Source organism: Buteo buteo, chromosome 10 (assembly GCF_964188355.1).
Source record: "Buteo buteo chromosome 10, bButBut1.hap1.1, whole genome shotgun sequence".
NCBI classification, from domain to species: Eukaryota; Metazoa; Chordata; class Aves; order Accipitriformes; family Accipitridae; genus Buteo; species Buteo buteo.
Window position 1 is genome coordinate 5,793,125 of NC_134180.1, and position 18,478 is coordinate 5,811,602.

At 65.0% G+C, this 18,478-nt stretch overlaps 3 protein-coding genes across 4 annotated transcripts; 2 read left to right on the forward strand and 1 right to left on the reverse strand.

Annotated features, from left to right (window-relative positions):
- Positions 1-39: 39 nt before the first annotated feature.
- On the reverse strand, positions 40-7,183 carry APBA3 (amyloid beta precursor protein binding family A member 3). Of its 2 annotated transcripts, XM_075038269.1 has the most exons (10): positions 5,839-7,183; positions 5,372-5,411; positions 4,770-4,915; positions 4,524-4,610; positions 3,806-3,964; positions 3,274-3,453; positions 2,851-3,063; positions 2,110-2,229; positions 1,200-1,340; positions 40-1,054 (listed from the first exon to the last, which is right to left on the reverse strand). In XM_075038269.1, exons 1-10 carry the CDS (start codon positions 6,967-6,969, stop codon positions 983-985), a joined length of 2,289 nt encoding a protein of 762 aa, XP_074894370.1. In that variant the 5' UTR covers positions 6,970-7,183; the 3' UTR covers positions 40-982. The 2 variants fall into 2 exon arrangements, with proteins under 2 accessions (XP_074894370.1, XP_074894371.1); XM_075038270.1 differs by lacking the exon at positions 3,274-3,453.
- A 43-nt stretch (positions 7,184-7,226) lies between these two features.
- Positions 7,227-8,375, forward strand: MRPL54 (mitochondrial ribosomal protein L54). The gene is made up of 3 exons (XM_075037497.1): positions 7,227-7,330; positions 7,654-7,810; positions 8,120-8,375. Exons 1-3 carry the CDS (start codon positions 7,255-7,257, stop codon positions 8,250-8,252), a joined length of 366 nt encoding a protein of 121 aa, XP_074893598.1. The 5' UTR covers positions 7,227-7,254; the 3' UTR covers positions 8,253-8,375.
- Positions 8,376-9,437: 1,062 nt separating this feature from the next.
- On the forward strand, positions 9,438-16,936 carry LOC142035411 (mucosa-associated lymphoid tissue lymphoma translocation protein 1-like). Its single transcript, XM_075037498.1, has 17 exons — positions 9,438-9,473; positions 10,462-10,624; positions 10,842-11,008; positions 11,648-11,778; positions 11,891-12,044; positions 12,349-12,527; positions 12,641-12,737; positions 12,913-12,960; positions 13,055-13,090; positions 13,304-13,507; positions 13,651-13,828; positions 14,125-14,199; positions 14,665-14,792; positions 14,864-15,010; positions 15,276-15,433; positions 15,530-15,664; positions 15,761-16,936. The coding sequence occupies exons 2-17, from the start codon at positions 10,488-10,490 to the stop codon at positions 16,013-16,015; spliced, it is 2,229 nt and encodes a 742-aa protein (XP_074893599.1). The 5' UTR covers positions 9,438-9,473; positions 10,462-10,487; the 3' UTR covers positions 16,016-16,936.
- Positions 16,937-18,478: the final 1,542 nt, after the last annotated feature.

Below are 18,478 nucleotides of genomic sequence, written 5' to 3' on the forward strand. Positions count from 1 at the left end.
AGCCCTCGGAGCTCAGCCTCCCCTGCTGCAGCTCAGCCAGGGCTCCTGAAACACAGCCTCCCATGTTCCCCAAAACTTTTATTTTTACATCAACCAAGCACACAGGCAAAGGCAGGTCAGCACTGCCTCAGCCATAGGGGCCCAGAGACCCACTCACGAAGAGATGCCATCACCCAGGGCTGGTCCTTGGGGCTCGTGACCTAAGCTCCCTGGTGTGTAGGACTGGGCAGTGCCATGTTCCCTTTCGCTACACCAAGGGACAGCCCTGAGGGCTACGACCCAGTGTCCTGGCAGGCTGCAGCCAGGCTGTGCGTGCAGAGCGGTTAAAGGCAGCACCAGGGAAAAGCAGAGGTAGTTTCCCAGCTCGGCACAACAGGTCTAACAGGGAGCTCATTTGCACCACCGACAGGCCCCTGGCAAAGCCAGGGAGGAGAACCAGGTGCCAAGGGTGGTGCTCCCCTTAAGGCTGAGTCTGGGAGCTGCCGGCTCTCCCTTGGGGGTGCCAGCATGCACCCACACACTAGTGTGCAAGGTCAGTGCTGCTCTGGGGCCATGCTAGGGAGAGCCCCAGAGCTGTGCTTCCAGCACCATCCCCACATGGGGAAAGGCACCGTCGGTGAGTGTAAAAGCACCATCCGTGGCTTTCACGCAGGGTCCCCTCTCCTCCTGCTAGCACCAGGCCAAGGCAAGGGATGCTGTGAAGCAGCAGGACAGGCACTGTACAGGCACTGTGAGGCAGGGATGGGTTAACGGAGGGGGAGGAGGTACCCAAACCATGGAACCACAGGCCCTGACACTGCTCAAGCTGGGTGTTGGGCCCTCAAGAGTCTCCCACTGTGTCCTGAGTAAAACCAAAGACGTGCAGGATTAGGCCCTGCTGGGGACCAGAGGGCTCCGATGAGGGTGCTGGGGCAGGAGGCAGAGTCCATCCTGCCCTTGTGGCCCCAGGCATGTGCAGCAACAGCCGGGCATGGCCAGTGGCTCAGAGGAAGATGGGCTGCTCCTGCCCGGTCAGTAAGCGGTACGTGGAGGCCGGCATGGTCTTGATGTGGACCTAGGCAGAGACGCACAGATCAGCTGGAAGATGCCAAAGGGCTGGAGGGTGCTGGTGCAAAACTGAGCCCAGCCTGCTCTGTGTGCAGCTACAGCTGCCCCACAGCATGGGGGCCCTGGCCGTCACCCAGCCCGGGACAGCTCACCTCACTGACCGCCTGTGTAAGGATCTGGATGATCTTCTCATGGGGTGTTGCCACCACACTCTGCCCGTTGATCTCAATGATGCGGTGCCCCACACGGATGCCACCTCTCTCTGCAATGCCCCCACGCATCAGGCTACAGATCTGTGGAGGAGGGAGTGCTGGTAAGATCAGAGCTGTGCCCACAGCCCAGGGCCTGGCAAGAGCTCTGGACTTGGGTGCTGTCTCCTCCAGCCCACGGGTGTGCCGTGAGGGCAGGGATATCCCTTTGCCTTGCTGCCACTGGCGCGATGTGTTCAGCTGTAGGGCAAGGGCAGCCTGCAGGCTTTTGTTCCCCTGGCTGACAGAGAGCTCAGCTCCCCCTATCCACCCATCAAGCCTGGGCTGCAGAGCCAGAGCTTCTCCCTGGGGTGGCAGCTCCTGCATCCCTGTGGGGTGACCGTGTCTCCAATGCTGTTGGGAGCATTGGTCGGTGCATGATGCAGCCGTGCCACTCCCTCCACTGCCCACTGACCCCATCAACTCCTGCTGGTCCTGGAAATGCTCCTCTGCCTTTCCAATACAGCCACTGTGGAGCCCAGAGCAGGGAGTAGCTGGGGCACAGGATAGCAACAAATGTCACTAAGGTCACGCCAAGAAAGTCAGGAAGAAACCACCACTCCAAAAGCAAACAGCTAAGGAGCACCAGGGAGACTGATCCAACCACCAGTGCTGCAGGAGAGCTATGAAGAGCCTTTTGCTGTGGCACAGCAGAGCCCTGTGAAACCTCAACCCTGGCAGGCACAAGGAGCACTGGAGCTGTGCGCTTGTCCATGTGGACACAGCCAGAACCATGTGTCCCTCTGGCAGATGGGCAGTGGAAGCCCTCAGCTGACCCCAGCCTGGTTCCGCTCCCATCCCTGTAGGCACTCACCACGCCGTTCTCAACACAGAAGCCCAACTGGTACTTGGAGTCGGGGCGCCGGATGACAGCCGTGGTGACAGGGGGACAGTGCACGATGTTCAGCGTCACCTCTGTCTGGTGCTTCAGCTCCTGGAGGATGGGATGGGGCTTTGTTAGACTTTGGAGAGCTATTCGGCATGACTGAGAGGGGCGATGCAGCCATGTTGCTCATAGGAAGACTGAGGATTAGCAACCTGTTCTCAATGGGGAAACTGAGGCACACACGGGGATACTGCCGTGCTCAAATTCAGGGAGAAGAACTTATAAATCCAGTCCAAGATATCCCACTCTGCCCCTGAGGCCACCCTGTCCTTGCTTTCAGTTCCTTCCTGCCCAGGAGGTAGGAGATGCAACAGGTTACCTACAGGACAGGTGCCTGCCTCCTCACCCACCCTCCTCCTCAGGCAGGGCCCTGCCTGCACGCTGCCATAGCAAGTTTAGTCCCTGTCTTTGTGCCTGCCTTGTCACATCCCTTCTTCCCAAGCACGCAGACTGTTGCAGACAACAGGGTGGGTATGGCCCCCCACGGTCCTGCCCCCTCTGCCCCCACAGCCTCCTATTACCCAGCCGTCCCCAAGCCGGGAGCATCGGGGGGGACGCCGGCATTACAGACACTCCCAGATGCACTCAGGCCGGTCCCCGTCTCTGGCAGCACTCGCCCTCCTGCCAGGGTGGAGGCAGGAGACCACCCCATGTGCAGCCCCGGCTCACCCGGATGATGCTCTGGCAGGTGGTGAGGGGCAGCCCCACCAGGCTTGTCCTGTTGACGGACATGAGGCGGTCTCCAATGCTCAGCTCACCCGACCTCTCCGCAGGGCCCCCGTGCATCAGGTTGGCGATGACCACTGTGGGTAGGATGGAGCCCCAGCCCGACTCCACAATGGCGATGCCCAGGATCTCCCCCTTCTGCTTCCGGATACAGACCTGTGAGGGGGGCACAGATAGGTTACGGTCACCAGAGTCGTGGGGCACATGTGCCAGCTCCAGCACGGATGTCCTGGGCTCACAGCCAGCTGGGATGGGGCCCAATTTTTGTAGAGAGAACCTCAGCTGCTCAGGGAGCTGTGGAGGGGATGACACAGAGGTGCCAGTGCGTACCCCACACTGTCCCCACCCCTCCAAAGCAGCTCTTACATCCTTGCAGTTCTCCTGCCGGGAGAAGTGGGTCAGCTCTGCATTGTATTGCTCCTGGTCCTCGAGGGCACGGCTGTACTGGCGAGGGCTCAGCTCGCTCGGATCAATGCTGTTGGCCTCCAGGAAGCGCTGGTAGGCCACACCGAAGGCCTGCCCAATGGCCTGAGCAATGATCTGGGCCTGGGGAAAGAGAGGGGTTGTTCATGCCCATGGCTCAGGGCTTACTGTCTCATGGCCAGACTGGATCCAAGAGCTGTCAGTGCCCTGCAATGCCCAGAACAGGCACTGTGCCCTGGGAGCTCCAAAGGATCCTGGCTCCTTCCCTACCTGAATCGACCCCTTTATGGTTCCAATCCTCCCCCCTTTTCTCGCTAGATCCCTCTATGTGGCAGAGGTGCTCAGGCTGGGCTCCTTCCCCCTCTATGTGCTCATCAGGAGCCCCCAGACCCAGAGCACCCAGTCATTACAGCGAGACAGGGCCCAGGACCCCAATGCCACCCTGCCCTCGCAAGGGACTCGCATGTTGCCTCACATCGGCCGAGTGGAAGACGTGGCAGATCATCTTGTAGAGCCGCTTTTCCTCTGCCACCTCTGACCGCCGAGGCAGTTTCCGGCGTGCCATGAGCACCACGAGGGAGCCGATGTCGGCAATGTAGGAGATGGTCTGGAGGGAGTGATCCATCATGGCCTCCTGGCAAGGGGGACATGGACAGAGACATTCAGCCCCATGGCAGCCTGCGAGCCAGCCAGGCACCGCCACAAGCACGAAGGGTTTGGGTTGAAATGCCACTGTGCCAGGATGCAGTTCAAATACCTGGCACATGCTGGGCAGAAACCATGTCTATGCTAAGATACAAACAGCTCCTTCAATCAAGGACTCATCTGTGTCTCTGGGTGCTGCTGGGGCACAAGACAGCTCTTCCCTCTTACTATAAAGCAGAAACTAATCCCGAGGCAAAGAGCTACAGAAATTTCAAGCCTAGGTTCCCTGGAGCTTGGTCTGGGAACCCAGCAGCTCCCATGAAGTGCAGTTTGCATGAGAAGCCTCATGCAGCCATGCAGAGAGCCAAGGGACGCGTCTGCGTGGGACGGCTGCAGAATGACAGGTCTCCTCCCAGTCGCATGTCCTCACCCGTAGGCCATCCTTGGGCACGACACCACTGGCGTGGGTGCAAAGCAGAGATCCCAAGGCCAAACAGGAAGGTTTCAACAGCCCCAAAGCCATGCGGGTACTCGCATTCCCTGCTCACCTGTGTGTCAGCTGTGAGCACCTTAATCCTCTGTGTGGAGACAAACAGATCCACCTCTGTCATGGGCTGGGACTCCCCCTCCGGTGCCTGCAGAATGAAGTGCCCAGAAGAGGTCACTGCTACTGCCAGGACTCCTCTGGGTCCCTGCCCCACAGCCAGGAGGTGTCCCTGGGCAGGTCCTGAGCACTGCCCCACACCCACGAGGGGCCAGGCTGTTGGCAGTCATACCCCCCTACCCTCCTGCACCTTGATCCTGTCCACCGCCTCCTGGGCCTGTGCCATGCGGACTCTGGTTGGGGGGTTCCTCTCCGAGACCAGCTGTGTGGAGCCCAGGTACTTTGCCCCAAAAATCACACCGTCCAGCAGATCCTCTGGGTCGCAAGGGCCTGGAACTGAGGCATCGGGAGGGACTAAGCAGGGGCTGGTCCCCCTGCCTCTCAAAACTGGGATAGCAACTCCTACTGCCCATTAGCTGCATTCCTACACATGACAAAGCAGCTCAGCACTTGGGAGATGGGCTCCTGGCATCACCGGGGGACCATCTCTGACCCCAGGGCTGCTTCTCCCTTCCCTTGGGCACACCCTGGCATCCCTCTTTCTCCCTTCCCAAGCCTGAGCATCTTCCCTCCCCGATCCCCGAAGCACCCCCATTTGCTCAGCGAAGGGTGAGCTGGGATCAAATGAGCCACACAGAGTCTGCAGCCACATTCCCAACCTGTGTGGGCACAGAGCAGGGTGGTCCCTCCCCGGATAGGACCCCTGGCCACCTTGCATTCGGGGTCAGAGCAGGAGGCGGTAGGTCAGGACTTCTGGGTGCTTTTTGCTGCTCGAGCATAGAGGCAACTCACCCTCTTTGAAGGCCGGGCAAGAGGATGGGGGGTCCGTGTTCTGCAAAGCAATGAGAGAGCAGGTGAGGCTCTGGTTGGGATCCCTGGGATTCAGCCTGCCTGCCCCATGGCCAGGCTGCCCCTGGAGCACCAGCACAGCAAGGGGCACAGTGTCCTGAGGCTGGGGTCCTGGGGCTCAGGGGGTGCGCAGGGTCCTGGGGCTGGGGGGCTGTTTGGACCCACCAGCCTCTTCCCCGGGGCATGCACAGATCAGTGCAAGTATCTCCCCGCATTCAGGGCAGCAGGAGCCAAACCCAGTACCGAGGGTCTTGCCTGGGCACCCCAGCAGTATGAGGCCCTGTAAGACCTGAGGAAAAGACATCCCTGGCTCCCCTCTGCCCCCAACCAAAACCCCATGAGGGAGCAGAGCCAAGGGGCACGTCCTGGCTCGCTGCCGCACCACCGTAGCCCGTGCGCGATGCACTCACGATCACGCCGCCTTGGGGTGGCTGCTCTGCCTCCGGGGCTGGAGCGGGAGACAAGGCCACCCAGGCTGGCTCTGGGGAACCGTCCTGATTGCCCTCGCAGGTGGAGTCGACCTCGCAGAGCCCCTCTCCATAATACCAGCTGCCAGAATGTTCTTCCTCTGAGCTCTCCGGCCTCCCCAGCCCTTCAGGCTTCTCCAGAGTGGCCAGTTCTTCCTGAGCCTGCAGCATCTCCAAGTTGGTCCCGGCCAGGACATCGGAGCGAGCCAAGGGTGTCTCGGTACTGTTCTCGGGCAGCCCCCCTTCGTAGCACAGGAGGCTCAGCAAGTCCTCCCGGTCGGCCTCGGCAAAGAGCAGGCCGTGGCAGGGCCGGGAGCAGGCCGAGTGCTGGGCGCAGCAGGGCCGTGTCTCCAGGCCCCGGCCCATGGCCACGTGCAACGGGCAGGGCCGGCACTTGCCCTGACACTCTCCGTAGCTCTGCCGGGCCTGCTCACCCACCAGAGTGGCTGTACCAGCACGTGAGGAGAGCAGTGGGCCCCGCTCCGAGGTGGGTGAGTGGTCACAGAGGTTGGGGTCGAGGGTCTCGAGCTGGGCCAGCAGGCCCTGGATCTCCGAGGGTTCGTCCTCTGCATCCTCGGCCCACTTGGCCCTGCCCAGGTGGGCACCAGCCTCGGGGGCCTCATCCAGCTCCATGCCTGCCGGGTCACCACTGCTGGGGGCTCGGGAGTGTCCTCTGTCCGGAGGGGTGCTCCTGGTGCTGGGTTTCCAGCCAGCAGAGCCCTGCGGCTCCACGGTCACCGCCTCCTCTTCCACCTCTCTTCCCAAGTCCTGGCAAAGCTCCGTTTGTCCGCCCCCGCCGCCTCCGAGGTCCGAGGCTGGAGCAGGCCCCAAGTTGGGCCCCGGTCTCCTCCGCTGACCCTCGGGGACGGGCAGCTCCTGTCCGGAACCACAGCCGGGGAGCAGGGTGATGAAGGGGGATCCCTCCGGCCGCCCGTCACCCGCAGGGAGCTCCGGGGCGCCGGGTCGCACCGCAGGCCCTTCCTCCGTGTCCATGGCCGGCGGCTCCGGGGCCTCGTCGCTGCCCAGAGAGGGGGCGGAGAGCGCAGCCGCCTGGAAATCCATGCTGCTCTCCATGGCGTCGCTCCGGCCGCAGCACGGGGGGGGGGGGGGGCCGCCCTGGGCGGGGGAAGAGGGGCTCGGGGGGGCTACAGAGGCGGGAGGGGGGTCAAAGGGGTTGGCGGGGTCCAGGGCCAATCCTGCCGGGGCCAGGGCCGAGCCGTGCGGACTCGCTCGCTGCCGGTCCCGCCGCCGGCCCGGTGAAGGGAAGGGACGGTCCCGCCGCCGCCGCCGCCGCTTCCGGTCGCCGCCGCCGCGCATGCGCGGCCCGGCCCTTCCCGGCGTGCCCCGCGGCGCCCCAGCATGGCCGCCCGGGTACTGCTGCGGGCGGTATGGGCGGCAGTGCCCGGCCCGGCCCGCGGCTACGCCAAGAAGCCGGGTGAGCCTCGTCCCGCCGTCCCGGCTCCCGCCGGTGGCCCCGGGCCCGGCCCGTGCCCCTCACCCCGCGCCCTCGGCCCTGTGTGATTCCCCCCGCGTTCCGTTCCCGCGCCCCCCCCCGGGCTCTCCCCAGTGGCAGCCTTGTGCCCTCCTCTCGGGACCTCGCCCCGTGGCTCCCCCGTCCCCCGTCCTGCGTTCCCCGTCCCCTGCCCCAGCTCCTTCCCTCGCCCCCTCCTCGTTCCCGCCGCCCCTCCGTGGTCCCCGGCCCCTGCTCTGCCTGAGCCCCCGTCCTGCCCCTGCCTTGACCCTGCCCTCGTCCCACAGTGATGAAGTCCAAGGGCAAGACCGTGCCGAAGGAGGGGCTGAAGGGGCCGGAGGTGTGCACGGACCCCACCATGCTCGCCACCTACGCCATGGGCGTCAATTACTTCAAGGAGGGCCCGGAGGTGGCCCTGAAGCCTGACTCCGAGTACCCCGACTGGTAGGTGGTGGCCGGCTCCCCTTGCTGTGTGCAGAGGGGGGGTCCCTCCTGGGGAGCCTGTCCCTGCAGAGGTGTCACCCCGGAGGCACAGATGAGCGTAGGAGAGACAGGGAACTGTTACAGGAGGAGGAAAACTGCTACTCTGCAGCCCAGAGGCCTTGTCCGAGGGCTGGGGAGGAGAGCGGGCCGCGCTGTGGATGTGGCAGGGAGGGATCTGTACGTCCTGATCACACACTTCCATCGCTCCGTCCCGTGCTTGTCCTTTTGCCCTCCCTGCCGCAGCCTCACGCACCCTGTGTTCACCTCCAGGCTCTTTAAGATCCATCTCGGGCCCCCCAAGAAGCTGGAGGAGCTGGACCCCGACTCAATCGAGTATTGGAGGCGCCTGCGGAAGTATAACACATGGCACCGCAACAGGCTGAAGAAGGGCAAGAAGCTGTAGGCGCTGCAGAGCTCGAGGCGCGGGAGCTGCCCTGAGTGCCAGTGTGGGTGGCGCTGGGACCAGCTCCTGCTTTCGGTCTCTTCTTCTTGCTGTAAACAAGTAATAAATCGCTGGTGAGGCTGATACCTGTTACGGAGGCTGTGGCAAACCCAGGCCCTCAGCAAGCTCAGTGTGGGTCCCCCCTCACGCTGGGGCTGGTGAGGGGCTGAGGCAACACAGGCCGCAATTTCTTGCTGTATTTCCTAAAACAGAAGCTTAATTTTTTGCTCATAGAGGGAGCCTACACTGCCAAATGGGTCCTGCTCCCTGCTTTGTCACCCGCAGGGGGGGTATAGTGGGTTTGGGGTGGGGAATGACTCCACTGGTGTCACTGCATCCCCTGCGGGGGGGGGTTTGGGGGCTGAGCAGAGTGTGCTCTTGGGGGGCGGGAGGACAGGGGCCAGGCTCTGGCGGTGCTGCGGGGCAGCAGGTGAGGTGAGGGGGGACGTGGCAGCCTCTCGCAGGGCCACCACCACGCTGCACTCTTGCTTCTTCCTCTGGCGGGCGAGGTGAGGGGGGACACGGCAGCCTCTCGCAGTGCCACCACCACACCGCACTCTTGCTTCTTTCTCTGGCACTGGCAGCTGCTGGGACGCCAGGGTCCCGGCATGGCTGGGCTGTGTGGTGAAGGCAGGGTCCTCCTTACAGCAACGGGGGCTTTGCTGCCCCGTCCCTGCATGTTCTCGGCTGGCTCCAGCCTGGCAGAGCCCAGCAGCTTCCCCCGGGCCTCGGTCCTGCCCGTGTGTTGGGCTTCCCTGGCTGAGAGGTGCCCCCGTCACCTTGGTTTGTCTCCATCCCAGACTTGCTGCCTTGCAGCTCCTGCCTGGCCTTGAGTTGGGCTATGGGGACAAAGCACCTGCCCGTGAGGTCCTCCCACAGTGAGGAAGGAGCCGGAGGGAGGTAGGGGAGCCACTGCCCGGCCCAGCAGTGTCCTCACTGCCCCATGCCCTGTGGCAGGGGCTGGGGGCCATGCCTGGCTCCCCCGGGGGGCTGTGGGGTGACTGGGTTGGCAGCTGCAGTGCCCGCGCGCCGCAGCACAGGAAGCGGAGGAGGAAAGCAGAAGTGTCGTGCTGCAGCTCGGGGGGGCTGGGGGAGATTTTAGGTTGAACCCTCGTTTCCTCTGCGTGGGGCTCAGTGCGCACCCTTGGAGCTGACAGGGCTCAGGCCGGGCCGTATCCAGTGGTGAGTGCCCTGTCCCCACCATGCCCCTCCTGCAGCTTGCCCTCCCCTCGCCACCCCCCACCATGTCCAGCCCCGCCAAATCCAGCAGCAGGTGAACAAAAGGGGGACCCGAGTCCCTGCGCTTTGTCTCAGAGCCCCCCTGCTCGGGCGAGTGTCACCCAGCTGCCATGGACAGCTTGGTCCTGGGGACAAGCGCCAATCTGGGGTGGGTCGGTGGGGAGGGACCTGAGGGGAGGAGGAGGGAGCCCGTTTCTGGGTGCTGCCCCCATCCAGCGTGATTCATGCCACGCTCCCCTCGCTGCTGAAGCCTTTGCCAGGGTCAAGGACAGCTGAGGTGGGTTCCAGTCCCAGGACCCCCATGTACCCTCCCCTAACCCCCTCTGTGGGCTCCTTGTGGTGCCCCGGCAGGGCTCATGCTGGCTCCGGAGCCACCACCGAGAGGCCTGGTGACGGTGAGGGGGCTGCTGCCATCCGACTGGGGTCTCTGCCAGAAGGAGAGAGGTCCCCGGGCTCAGCCCTCCATGATGGGCCCCATTCTCTGTGTCCCCCGAAGGGATGGGGAGGGTGACAGGGGCCATCCCCTCTTTCCAGTTCCTTGGACCCCATCCTGTGAAGGTCTCTGTCCCGACGCCAGACTAACGTGGCCCCTGGTTCTTGCCTGAGGCTGGGGGGGTGAACGAGTTCTCCTGTGCTGCTGTGACGGCTCTTGGTCTCCAGGCGCGGAGGGGGAACTTGTGGCATTCCTGGCTCGCTTCTGGTAGCCGGATCCAGCAGCGCTGTCCTGCCAGTTCCAAGCACCTCCCTGGGGAGGCTAAAACCCTCCCGGGCTCCTGCTGGGAAGTGACCTGACGCTGGCAAGCTCATGCTTGTGCTCTCCCTCCCAAGCCACCCTGGACCCGGCCGGAGCAGCACCCGGCGGTGTCCGGTGGGGCACAGGCGCCCTGTCACCCCATCACCCACTGACAGCTCGTCCCCTCTGTGTCCCCAGGCAGGTGGTGGCGGGGCTGGGACAGGATGGGGGACTGGAGCATGCCCATCAGCTCGCTGGGCGAGGAGGTGGTGGCCCGGCTCTGTGAGCTCCTGGATAATGCTGGCCGGGGCTGGCGCAAGCTGGCCGAGGTGGCCGGGGTGGAGAAACGCTTCAAGTGCAGGTAGGGGGGCATCTCCAGGGGTCTGTCCCCAATGGGGTCACAAAATGCACATGGGCACAGCCCTGCCACGGGCTGAGCGAGGGGCACGCAGGTCCCCAGCCACCCCATCGTGGCCGCAGCCTGGGCTGGGGGCACTGCCGAGTCCCCTGGCAGGGGTCCCCTTCCTCCATGGGAGGGGGGTGGGCTGCAGCGCTGAGTGCCGGTGGGCGCCTTGCAGCGCGGAGGAGCTGGAGACATGCTCGCTGAAGGTGCTGGAGCCCCGCGGCAGCCCCACACAGTGCCTCCTGCAGCTGCTGGCTGAGCGCGACTGCACCCTCAAGTACTTGCTGGGCTGCCTGGAGAGGATGGGGCACACACAAGCCTGCCAGGTCCTCAGCAGCGCCGGTAGGGGTGGACGGTGGGGTCCCACGGGGCCTGGAGAGGGGCACCGGGGGATAGGGGCTCAGCAGAAGGAACGCACAGGGCGATGAGGAGCAGCTCTTTGTGCTGGTGGTCTTGCTCTGGATAGCGGGGCCCTGGTGGGGATGGGATGGACGCAGTAAGGGGAGATAGGATGGGATGTGGTGTGATGGGATGGGGAGGGTGGGCAACAGGGTGTGGTGGAACAGACTAATGGGACCAGATGGGGTGGGATGGGACAGGACAGGATTAGACATGTTGTGATGGGACAGGAAGGGATGGGATGAAACAGGGTGGGATGGGATGGGACAGGGTATGGTGGGACAAGATGGGATGGGGTCGGGTGGAGCAAACTGCAGTGGGGTGGGGTAAGATGGAACAGGATGAGATCGGGTGGGATGGCAGTGAATGGGACAAGGTAGGATGAGATGGTTGGGGCAGGACAGAGGGGTGGGATGGGACAGGGTGGGGTAGGATAGGGTGGGATGGGATGGGAGAGGACAGGCTATTGTGGATGGGGGTGGGACAAAGTATGATGGGAGAGGACAGGACGGGACTGGATGTTCTGGGATGGTGCAGGACAGGGGTCTCAGCCAGCCCAGGCCGGTCTCTCCTCTCCCGCAGTCCAGGACATGATCCGCATCACGGTGCAGCCGGAGTCGCAGGTGGTGGCGAAGGGGACACGAGTGTCCCTGACCTGCTGGGCGACCGGCCCGCCGGGGCTCGTGTACCAGTGGTTCTGTGGGAAGCGGGAGGTGAGGTCCCGCTGCGCCACGTCAAGCAGGGCCCCCAGGGCCTGTCCATGGCGAGGGCACCCAGACGGGTGGGTGGGAGCCCCCGACTCCTTGGCCCCCTCCTGTCTCGTAGGTGCCCGGAGCCACGGCCCCGGAGCTGGTGATTGACACGGCCACCCCGCCGGGCCAGCCCGAGTGGTACATCTGCCGGGTGAACTGCGGGGCCACCTTCGCCTTCTCCAGGTGGGCCCATGTCCAGGTGGAGAAGAGCAGCAGCCCCAGCTCAGGTGGGCCCAGAGATCTGCGTCCCTGGGCTGGCACCCGTGGGGCACCGCTCGCCATCGGGATTGGGGTGGCTCCCGCAGGGCATCGCTTGCCACGTTGCTCCCCGGCTCAGCCGTGAGGGTCTCTGGGCTTGCTGGGGTGACGGTGCCCACGGAGGAGCCGAATGCCCTGTGTCTTCCTCGTGCCTGCTGGCTCATGCCACCCGTGGGTGCCAGGGCCTGCGGGTGAGGGAATGGGACCCAGGAACAGCTCTGCAGAGCCCTGCTGTGGCTGGGTGCCAGATTTTCCACCCCATCCCCTCCCCAGCCAGCGGTTACTGCCCGACCATGGCAGGGCTGCAGATCCTGCGGCAGCCGCGGCCGTGCTGCCTGGCCGAAGGGGACACGCTGGCTCTGGAGTGCACAGCCATCGGCAACCCCCCGCCCCAGTATCAGTGGTTCAGGAACCGGCGCCCCGTGGAGGGTGCGCAGGCACCCCAGCTCCAGGTATTATGGTGGGAACCCTTGTACGGCACGGCATGGCACGGCACGGCACGGCATGGCGCAGCACGGCGCAGCACGGCACACCGCCCCAGCCGCCCGCTCTGTCCTGCCGGCAGGTGAAGCTGGTGACGACGGCCGAGCGGGGCAGCTACTCCTGCCGTGTGTTCAACCTCTTCCACGAGATCTGGAGCCGGGAAGTGGACGTGGAGATCGGTGAGGGCCCTGGACAAACCTCCGTGGCCCCCTCACCCCACGTGGGGTGTTCTGGCTCCGCTCTGCCCCCCTGCCCAAAGCCCTCCTGTGGCTGCCCCGCGGTTTTGGGGGGCTCCAGCCTGTGCTGGGAGATGCTGCTGCGCATGGGGCTCCCTGACTCCCCTCTTTGCCGCAGGCCCGCGGCTCTTCGCCTCTGGAGGCTCCTGGCAGGAGGGGGACGGAGGTAGGTGGGTGCAGAGCGGGCAGGTCCCCGCCGCTCTGCCCGCTGCGCTCCCCAGGCACTGTGGGGCCGTGGCACGGTATTTCTCTCTTTCCAGGCTCCCCGGAGCGTGGCAGTCCTGGCCAGCTGTATGGTAAGAGCCTGCCCAGGAGGGGTTGGTGGCCATGTGGGGTTGTGACCGTCCCCAGTGTCACCCCACGAGGCTCCGCTCGACCCATGGGGCACCCTGGTACTCGGGGACAGTGACACCAGCCACAACTGGGTGTCACCTCTGTGGGCTGAAGGTAGCAGGGACAGCAGGAGCGTCCCACGCCGTCCCCAGCGCCTCCTTCTCCCATCCCGGCAGCCACCGACAAAGTGGCCCTGCTGATCGGCAACATGCACTACCTGCACCACAAGCAGCTGAAGGCTCCCATGGTGGACGTGCACACCCTCAGCGCCCTCCTCCGCCAGCTCGACTTCAAGGTGGTCTCGCTGCTGGACCTGCGCAAGTCTGAGATGCAGATGGCTGTCAATGAGTTCCTCCTCCTCCTCGACAAGGGCGTCTACGGTGCGGCAGCCCCTGCCGGGGCGGCTCCAGCCAAGGGGGGGAACCGGGTGGTTTTGCGCTGGCGGGGTCTTGGGGGGTGGCCGGGCAAGAAGCGGGCACTGGCAGGTCAAGGGATGTCACCCACCCTCCGCCCCTCCCGGCAGGTTTGCTCTACTATGCCGGGCACGGCTATGAAAATTTTGGCAACAGCTTCATGGTGCCCATCGACGCGCCCAGCTCCTACACCTCAGCCCACTGCCTGTGCGTGCAGCGTGTGCTGCAGAGCATGCAGCAGCGCCGCACCGGCCTCAACATCTTCCTGCTCGACATGTGCCGCAAGAGGTGACCCTGCCCTGGCCACCAGCCTGGGGACAAGCTGCCACACCGGGAGGTCCCGGCACAGGGGTGCTCGTGGGTGCCGGTTCCCGGGGGCGTGGAGTGGGGCATCCCCAGGGTCCCATCCAAACCCGTTGGCTTTGTCTGGATGCCCCAAAGCATCACTGCCCCCAGCTGAGCCAGCAAATGTCATGATGGGTGGGCAGAGGGGCATGGGGCAGCCCCCGCGGTCTGGGGTGCCTTGGGGTGGGTTTTGACGGGGCGGCACATCCTGCCCGTGCCCAGCAGCGCTTCTCTCGCAGGAACCTCAACGACGACATCATCCCACAAGTTGGGGCGCTGCAGGTCACGGCCAACATCGTCTTCGGCTACGCCACGTGGGTCCGCTCTCCTCCACCTCCTGGCATGGGCAGCGGGGCTGAGTGTCCCTCCCTGGCTCAGAGCGGGGCCAGGGCTCAATCCTGTTTGCACCTGCATCTTTCGCCCCACCATGTATTGGTGTCGCTCCCTCCGGTCGATGCTGGAGGTGGCGGGCGATTGGCAGCTCGCAGTCCCTTACAGGGCAGGGACATGCCCACAGCTCTGCTCTGCTTCAGGCAGCACCCAGGGGGATTAAGCCCCGAGGCTCCTCCAGAGCACAGGCATTTGGGCTGACGATGCTTTAAGCATCCAGGCTGTGGCTCCCACCTCTCCCCAGAACAGTGGCTGGATGGGTCGGTGGGAGTGGGTAGAGCTGTGGGTGCCCAGGTCTGGCTTCCCCGGGGCTGTTGTCCCAGTGGGAGCTAGTTCCTGGGGGAGTGACGGAGCCCACGATGGAGCCGACCGCTGCCCCATCCCCGCAGGTGCGCAGATGCCGAAGCCTACGAGCTGAGCCAGGGTGAATTCTCCAATGGCATCTTTGTCACCTTCCTCAAGCGCTGGCTACTGGAGGATGAGAAGATCACAGTGCTGCTGGACAAGGTGGCCGAGGGTGAGTGGGGAGCAGCGGGAGACAGCAACACCCCTGGTGGCCTCCACTGCCCCCCCCTTTGCCCCCCGCAGACATGGGCACGCTGGAGATCACGAGGGGCCGGCAGGCGCTGGAGCTCCGCAGCAACCTCTCGGAGAGACGAGCTTTGACGGACCCCATCCGCCCCCCGGGCCGGGATGAGTCCTCTGCCAGGAACCTGCAGTGGGCCAAGGCTCACGGTGAGAGTCGCGGGGCAGTCGCCCCACCCAGAGCGGGGTGGGGGGACAGCGCTGAGTGGCAGGGAGAGGTGGTGGGCAGCACCTGCTGGGTTTCTCCCAGCCTGGAGAAGAGAAACCGCCAGCACAGAGCCACCAGCCCAGTGGCAGGAGCATCATGGCAGCGTCCTCGCTCCGGGGTGACCCCAGCGGTCACCTCACCTGTGGGTGCAGCTCCCGCCCCGAGCACCTGCAGGTCCCAGCCCTGCGCTCTCTGTCCCCTCCCCAGTCCTGCCGGAGAGCCGGCACCTCCGCTTTGACTGTGGCGTCACTGTCCAGCTGGGCTTCGCCGCCGAGTTCTCCAACATCATGATCATCTACACCCGCGTGGTGGCCACCCCCGAGGATATCGCCAAGTGTGAGGCCAAGCTCACCGACATACCCGAGGTGGGAGCGGGTTGCCGAAGCCCACGCCGGGGCGATGCTGGGGAATAGGGTGGGGGCACCCATGGTGGTTTCCATGGCTGGATGCATCCACGGCAGGAGTTGGACGTGGACCTCAAGTGCACCAACAAGGAGAGCCCGGAGGAGGTGGGCAGCCCGCTGGCGCCCACCTGGAGCCTCGGCTGTCCCTCCTGCTGCCTCTACAGCCGGCTCTGCGGCTTGCAGAAACTGCGGGTAAGAGCCGCGCTGAGCGGGCGGTCGGTGCCAGGAGGACAGCACGGCTCCGGCCGTGGCCCAGGATGGGTGCTCACACCGCTGGTGCCCCCGCAGCGGGAGCTGGCGTTCACCGTCTGCCTGCAGTACCGCTACCGTGGCATGGACGACTTCGTGGAGGAGAGGCAGACGGTGAGCGTGGGGAAGCCGCTCATTGCCAAGCTCAACCTGCGGCTGGCGGCCTCCTCCTCCCCACCCGGCAGCCCCCTCTCCGCCTCTCCCCCTGGGAGCTGGGGGACAGCGGGGAGCTCCTGGGTCAACACCCCCGAGGAGAACCTGAGCCCGGAGGTCCCCGGCTCCCACACCCTGTAGGGGGACAGCGCGGCCCCCCCTTGTCACTGCGGTTCCCTGGGGCCACGTCTGTCCTGCCGGGGGGCCAGAGGCTGGAGGGGACGGAGGTGACGTGCGCGGAGGCAGGGGCCGGGAGGGCACGAGTCCCATCCTGGCCTGTGCCAGAGGGTGTGGGGCTCACTGTGTGGCACGGCTGGGACCCCCGGTGCAGGGGACTGCAGCTCGGTGCTGCCCTGTGTACCGAGCACTGCCACCACGGGTACAGGCAGTGCCAGCCCCACGTCCCCTGGCATAGCGCTGCCAGCCCCACGTCCCCTGGCACGGCAGCGCAGCCCCGTGTGCCGGGACAGTGCCACCGCCACGTGCCAGGACACTGCCAGCCTCATGTCCCTGGGCAGTGCCAGACCCGTAAGCAGGGTACAGCCAGCCCCACGTCCCCTGGCACGGCAGTGCCAGTCCCATATCCCAAGTCAGTGCCAGCTCCACCTGCCAGGACACCCCCCTGGCAGCCCGGTTGGGGGCAGAGTGCCCAGACCCCACAGCTCAGCTGGTGTGATGCGTCACACCGGGGCTGGGTTGGGTTCGTTCAGGTCTAGGAGAAATAGAGAGAAATAAGCAGATTAGGGGGCAAATCCCGCGGGAGGCGATTAGAGGGGGTGGGAGCAGGAGGGCTCCTGCTCTGCCACGAGGGGCTGGGAGAACTCCTCGGTGCCCCCAGCGCTCCCAGTCCTCCCAGTACAACCCAAGGTGCAGGACTGTGCCAGCCCTGTCTGGGCAGTGAGCAATTTCAGGATAGGATTGGGATCTAGGGGGGGAAAAAAATGCCTTTTTGCTTGGATTGTTCCCAAATGTGGCCCCATGTGTCGGCGGCTGCAAATGGTGTGGGGCGTGCTCCACTGGGTCTCCCCAACTGGGGAAAGCACCAATAAAGAAGGAAGGGCAGGCGGCTCGGAGCTCCTACGGCTTTCCTGCATTTAAATGACATTTTTTGGGCCAGAAATATTGCCTGTTTCTGCACTAGGGACAGTGTGGCACCAGGGCACCCGTGGGAGGGAAGGGGCACCCACCCCCTTCTGCAAGGGTACCCCAACATCCCCCGCCACAACGCCCTGGGGCGCACCGGTGCCACGCCATGCAAATTAGCTCATTTAAATAATTCGCGTAACCCCCCCAACCCCAGGGAGACGCATCCTCATCCCGGGACCTCTCCGCGCCCCGTCTTTTGGGTGGCGGTTGCGAGACCGGAGGGGGAGCACCCTCGCCCCAATTAGGCTCCGATCAAACGGGTCGGGGGGTGCCGAGCCTCCCGCTCTCTGCGCCAGCCGGCTTTTGTTGGCGCTTGGGAGGCCGAGGGGTGCCCCGGGCTGGCGCCAGCCTCGGCAATTATGTCATGTGAAAAGCGCAGCCCCCATTGAGCGCGTCCCTTCCCCCGGATCAAACCCCATTACTTCCGCGGCCGTTGCTTCATTATCTCCCTGCCGGAGCACGCCTCTGCCGGGGCCCGCTTCACCTCGGCCTCGGCCCATTAGCCGGGCTGGGGAGCCGGGGGAGCATCGATTATGCATTTAATGGGTTGTTAAAGGTTTAATTGTCACTAACGAAGCAGACGAGCAGCAGCAGCCGGGGGACGGGGGACAAGGAGAAGGGTCTCACTGGGGTCAGTGCCTCGCCTGGCCCCGTGGCATCCTGGCTGGTCCTGCCTGACCTGGCTGTGGGGATGTCAGAGTCTGGCCCCGGGCCCGTTGGACTGGGGTGAGACCCCCTGGGTGGGGGGGGGGGGGCTGCGGCCAGGGGTGCTGGCGCTGAGCGGGGTCTGGCCCGTGCGGGGAGGTGGGCACACGGTGGGGATGGGGCTGCCTCAGCAAAGCCCCTCTGTGTGGCTGTCATCGGGTCCGAAGCAGGAGGATTTTCTGGGGAAACATCTCGTTTTGGTGGGGGGAAGGTCGGCGCTCGCCTCGCTTCCCCAGGGACCCAGGGTACCCCAGGGACCCAGGGTACCTGCTCACCCAGGGCCAAAACCCCGTCTCTCACTTTCCCAGCCGTGCTTCAGCATCTCAAAGCCACCGCGGGCTCAGCCATCTCTGCCGGGGCTGTGCTGGCCCTCACGGTCACGGTGAGGGTGCCAGTGACGCTGGCTTTGCCCCAAACCCCGGCGGGTGGGTGGGCAGGTTCCCCCCGGGGCTGCAGAGCCACACTGGGGACCCCCAGGGATGTGGCACCTTGCCACCGTCACCCCGCTCCCACCCGGCAGGAACCGCCGGCAAGGGGTAAACTGAGCTTTGGTGCAACCCACCACCCCCCCCCCACCCTCCGCAAGGACCCCAGGGCTCCCAGCTGACCCCCTCCTCTCACCGGCCGGGGGGCCGCAGGGGTTCCGCTGCCGCCCACCCTCCCGCCAGCACAATTACGGCAGCTTTGCGCCGCCAACATGTGGCCGGGCGGGCACCGCTGGGGAGCAATTAGGGCAGGCGGGCGGCGGGCGCA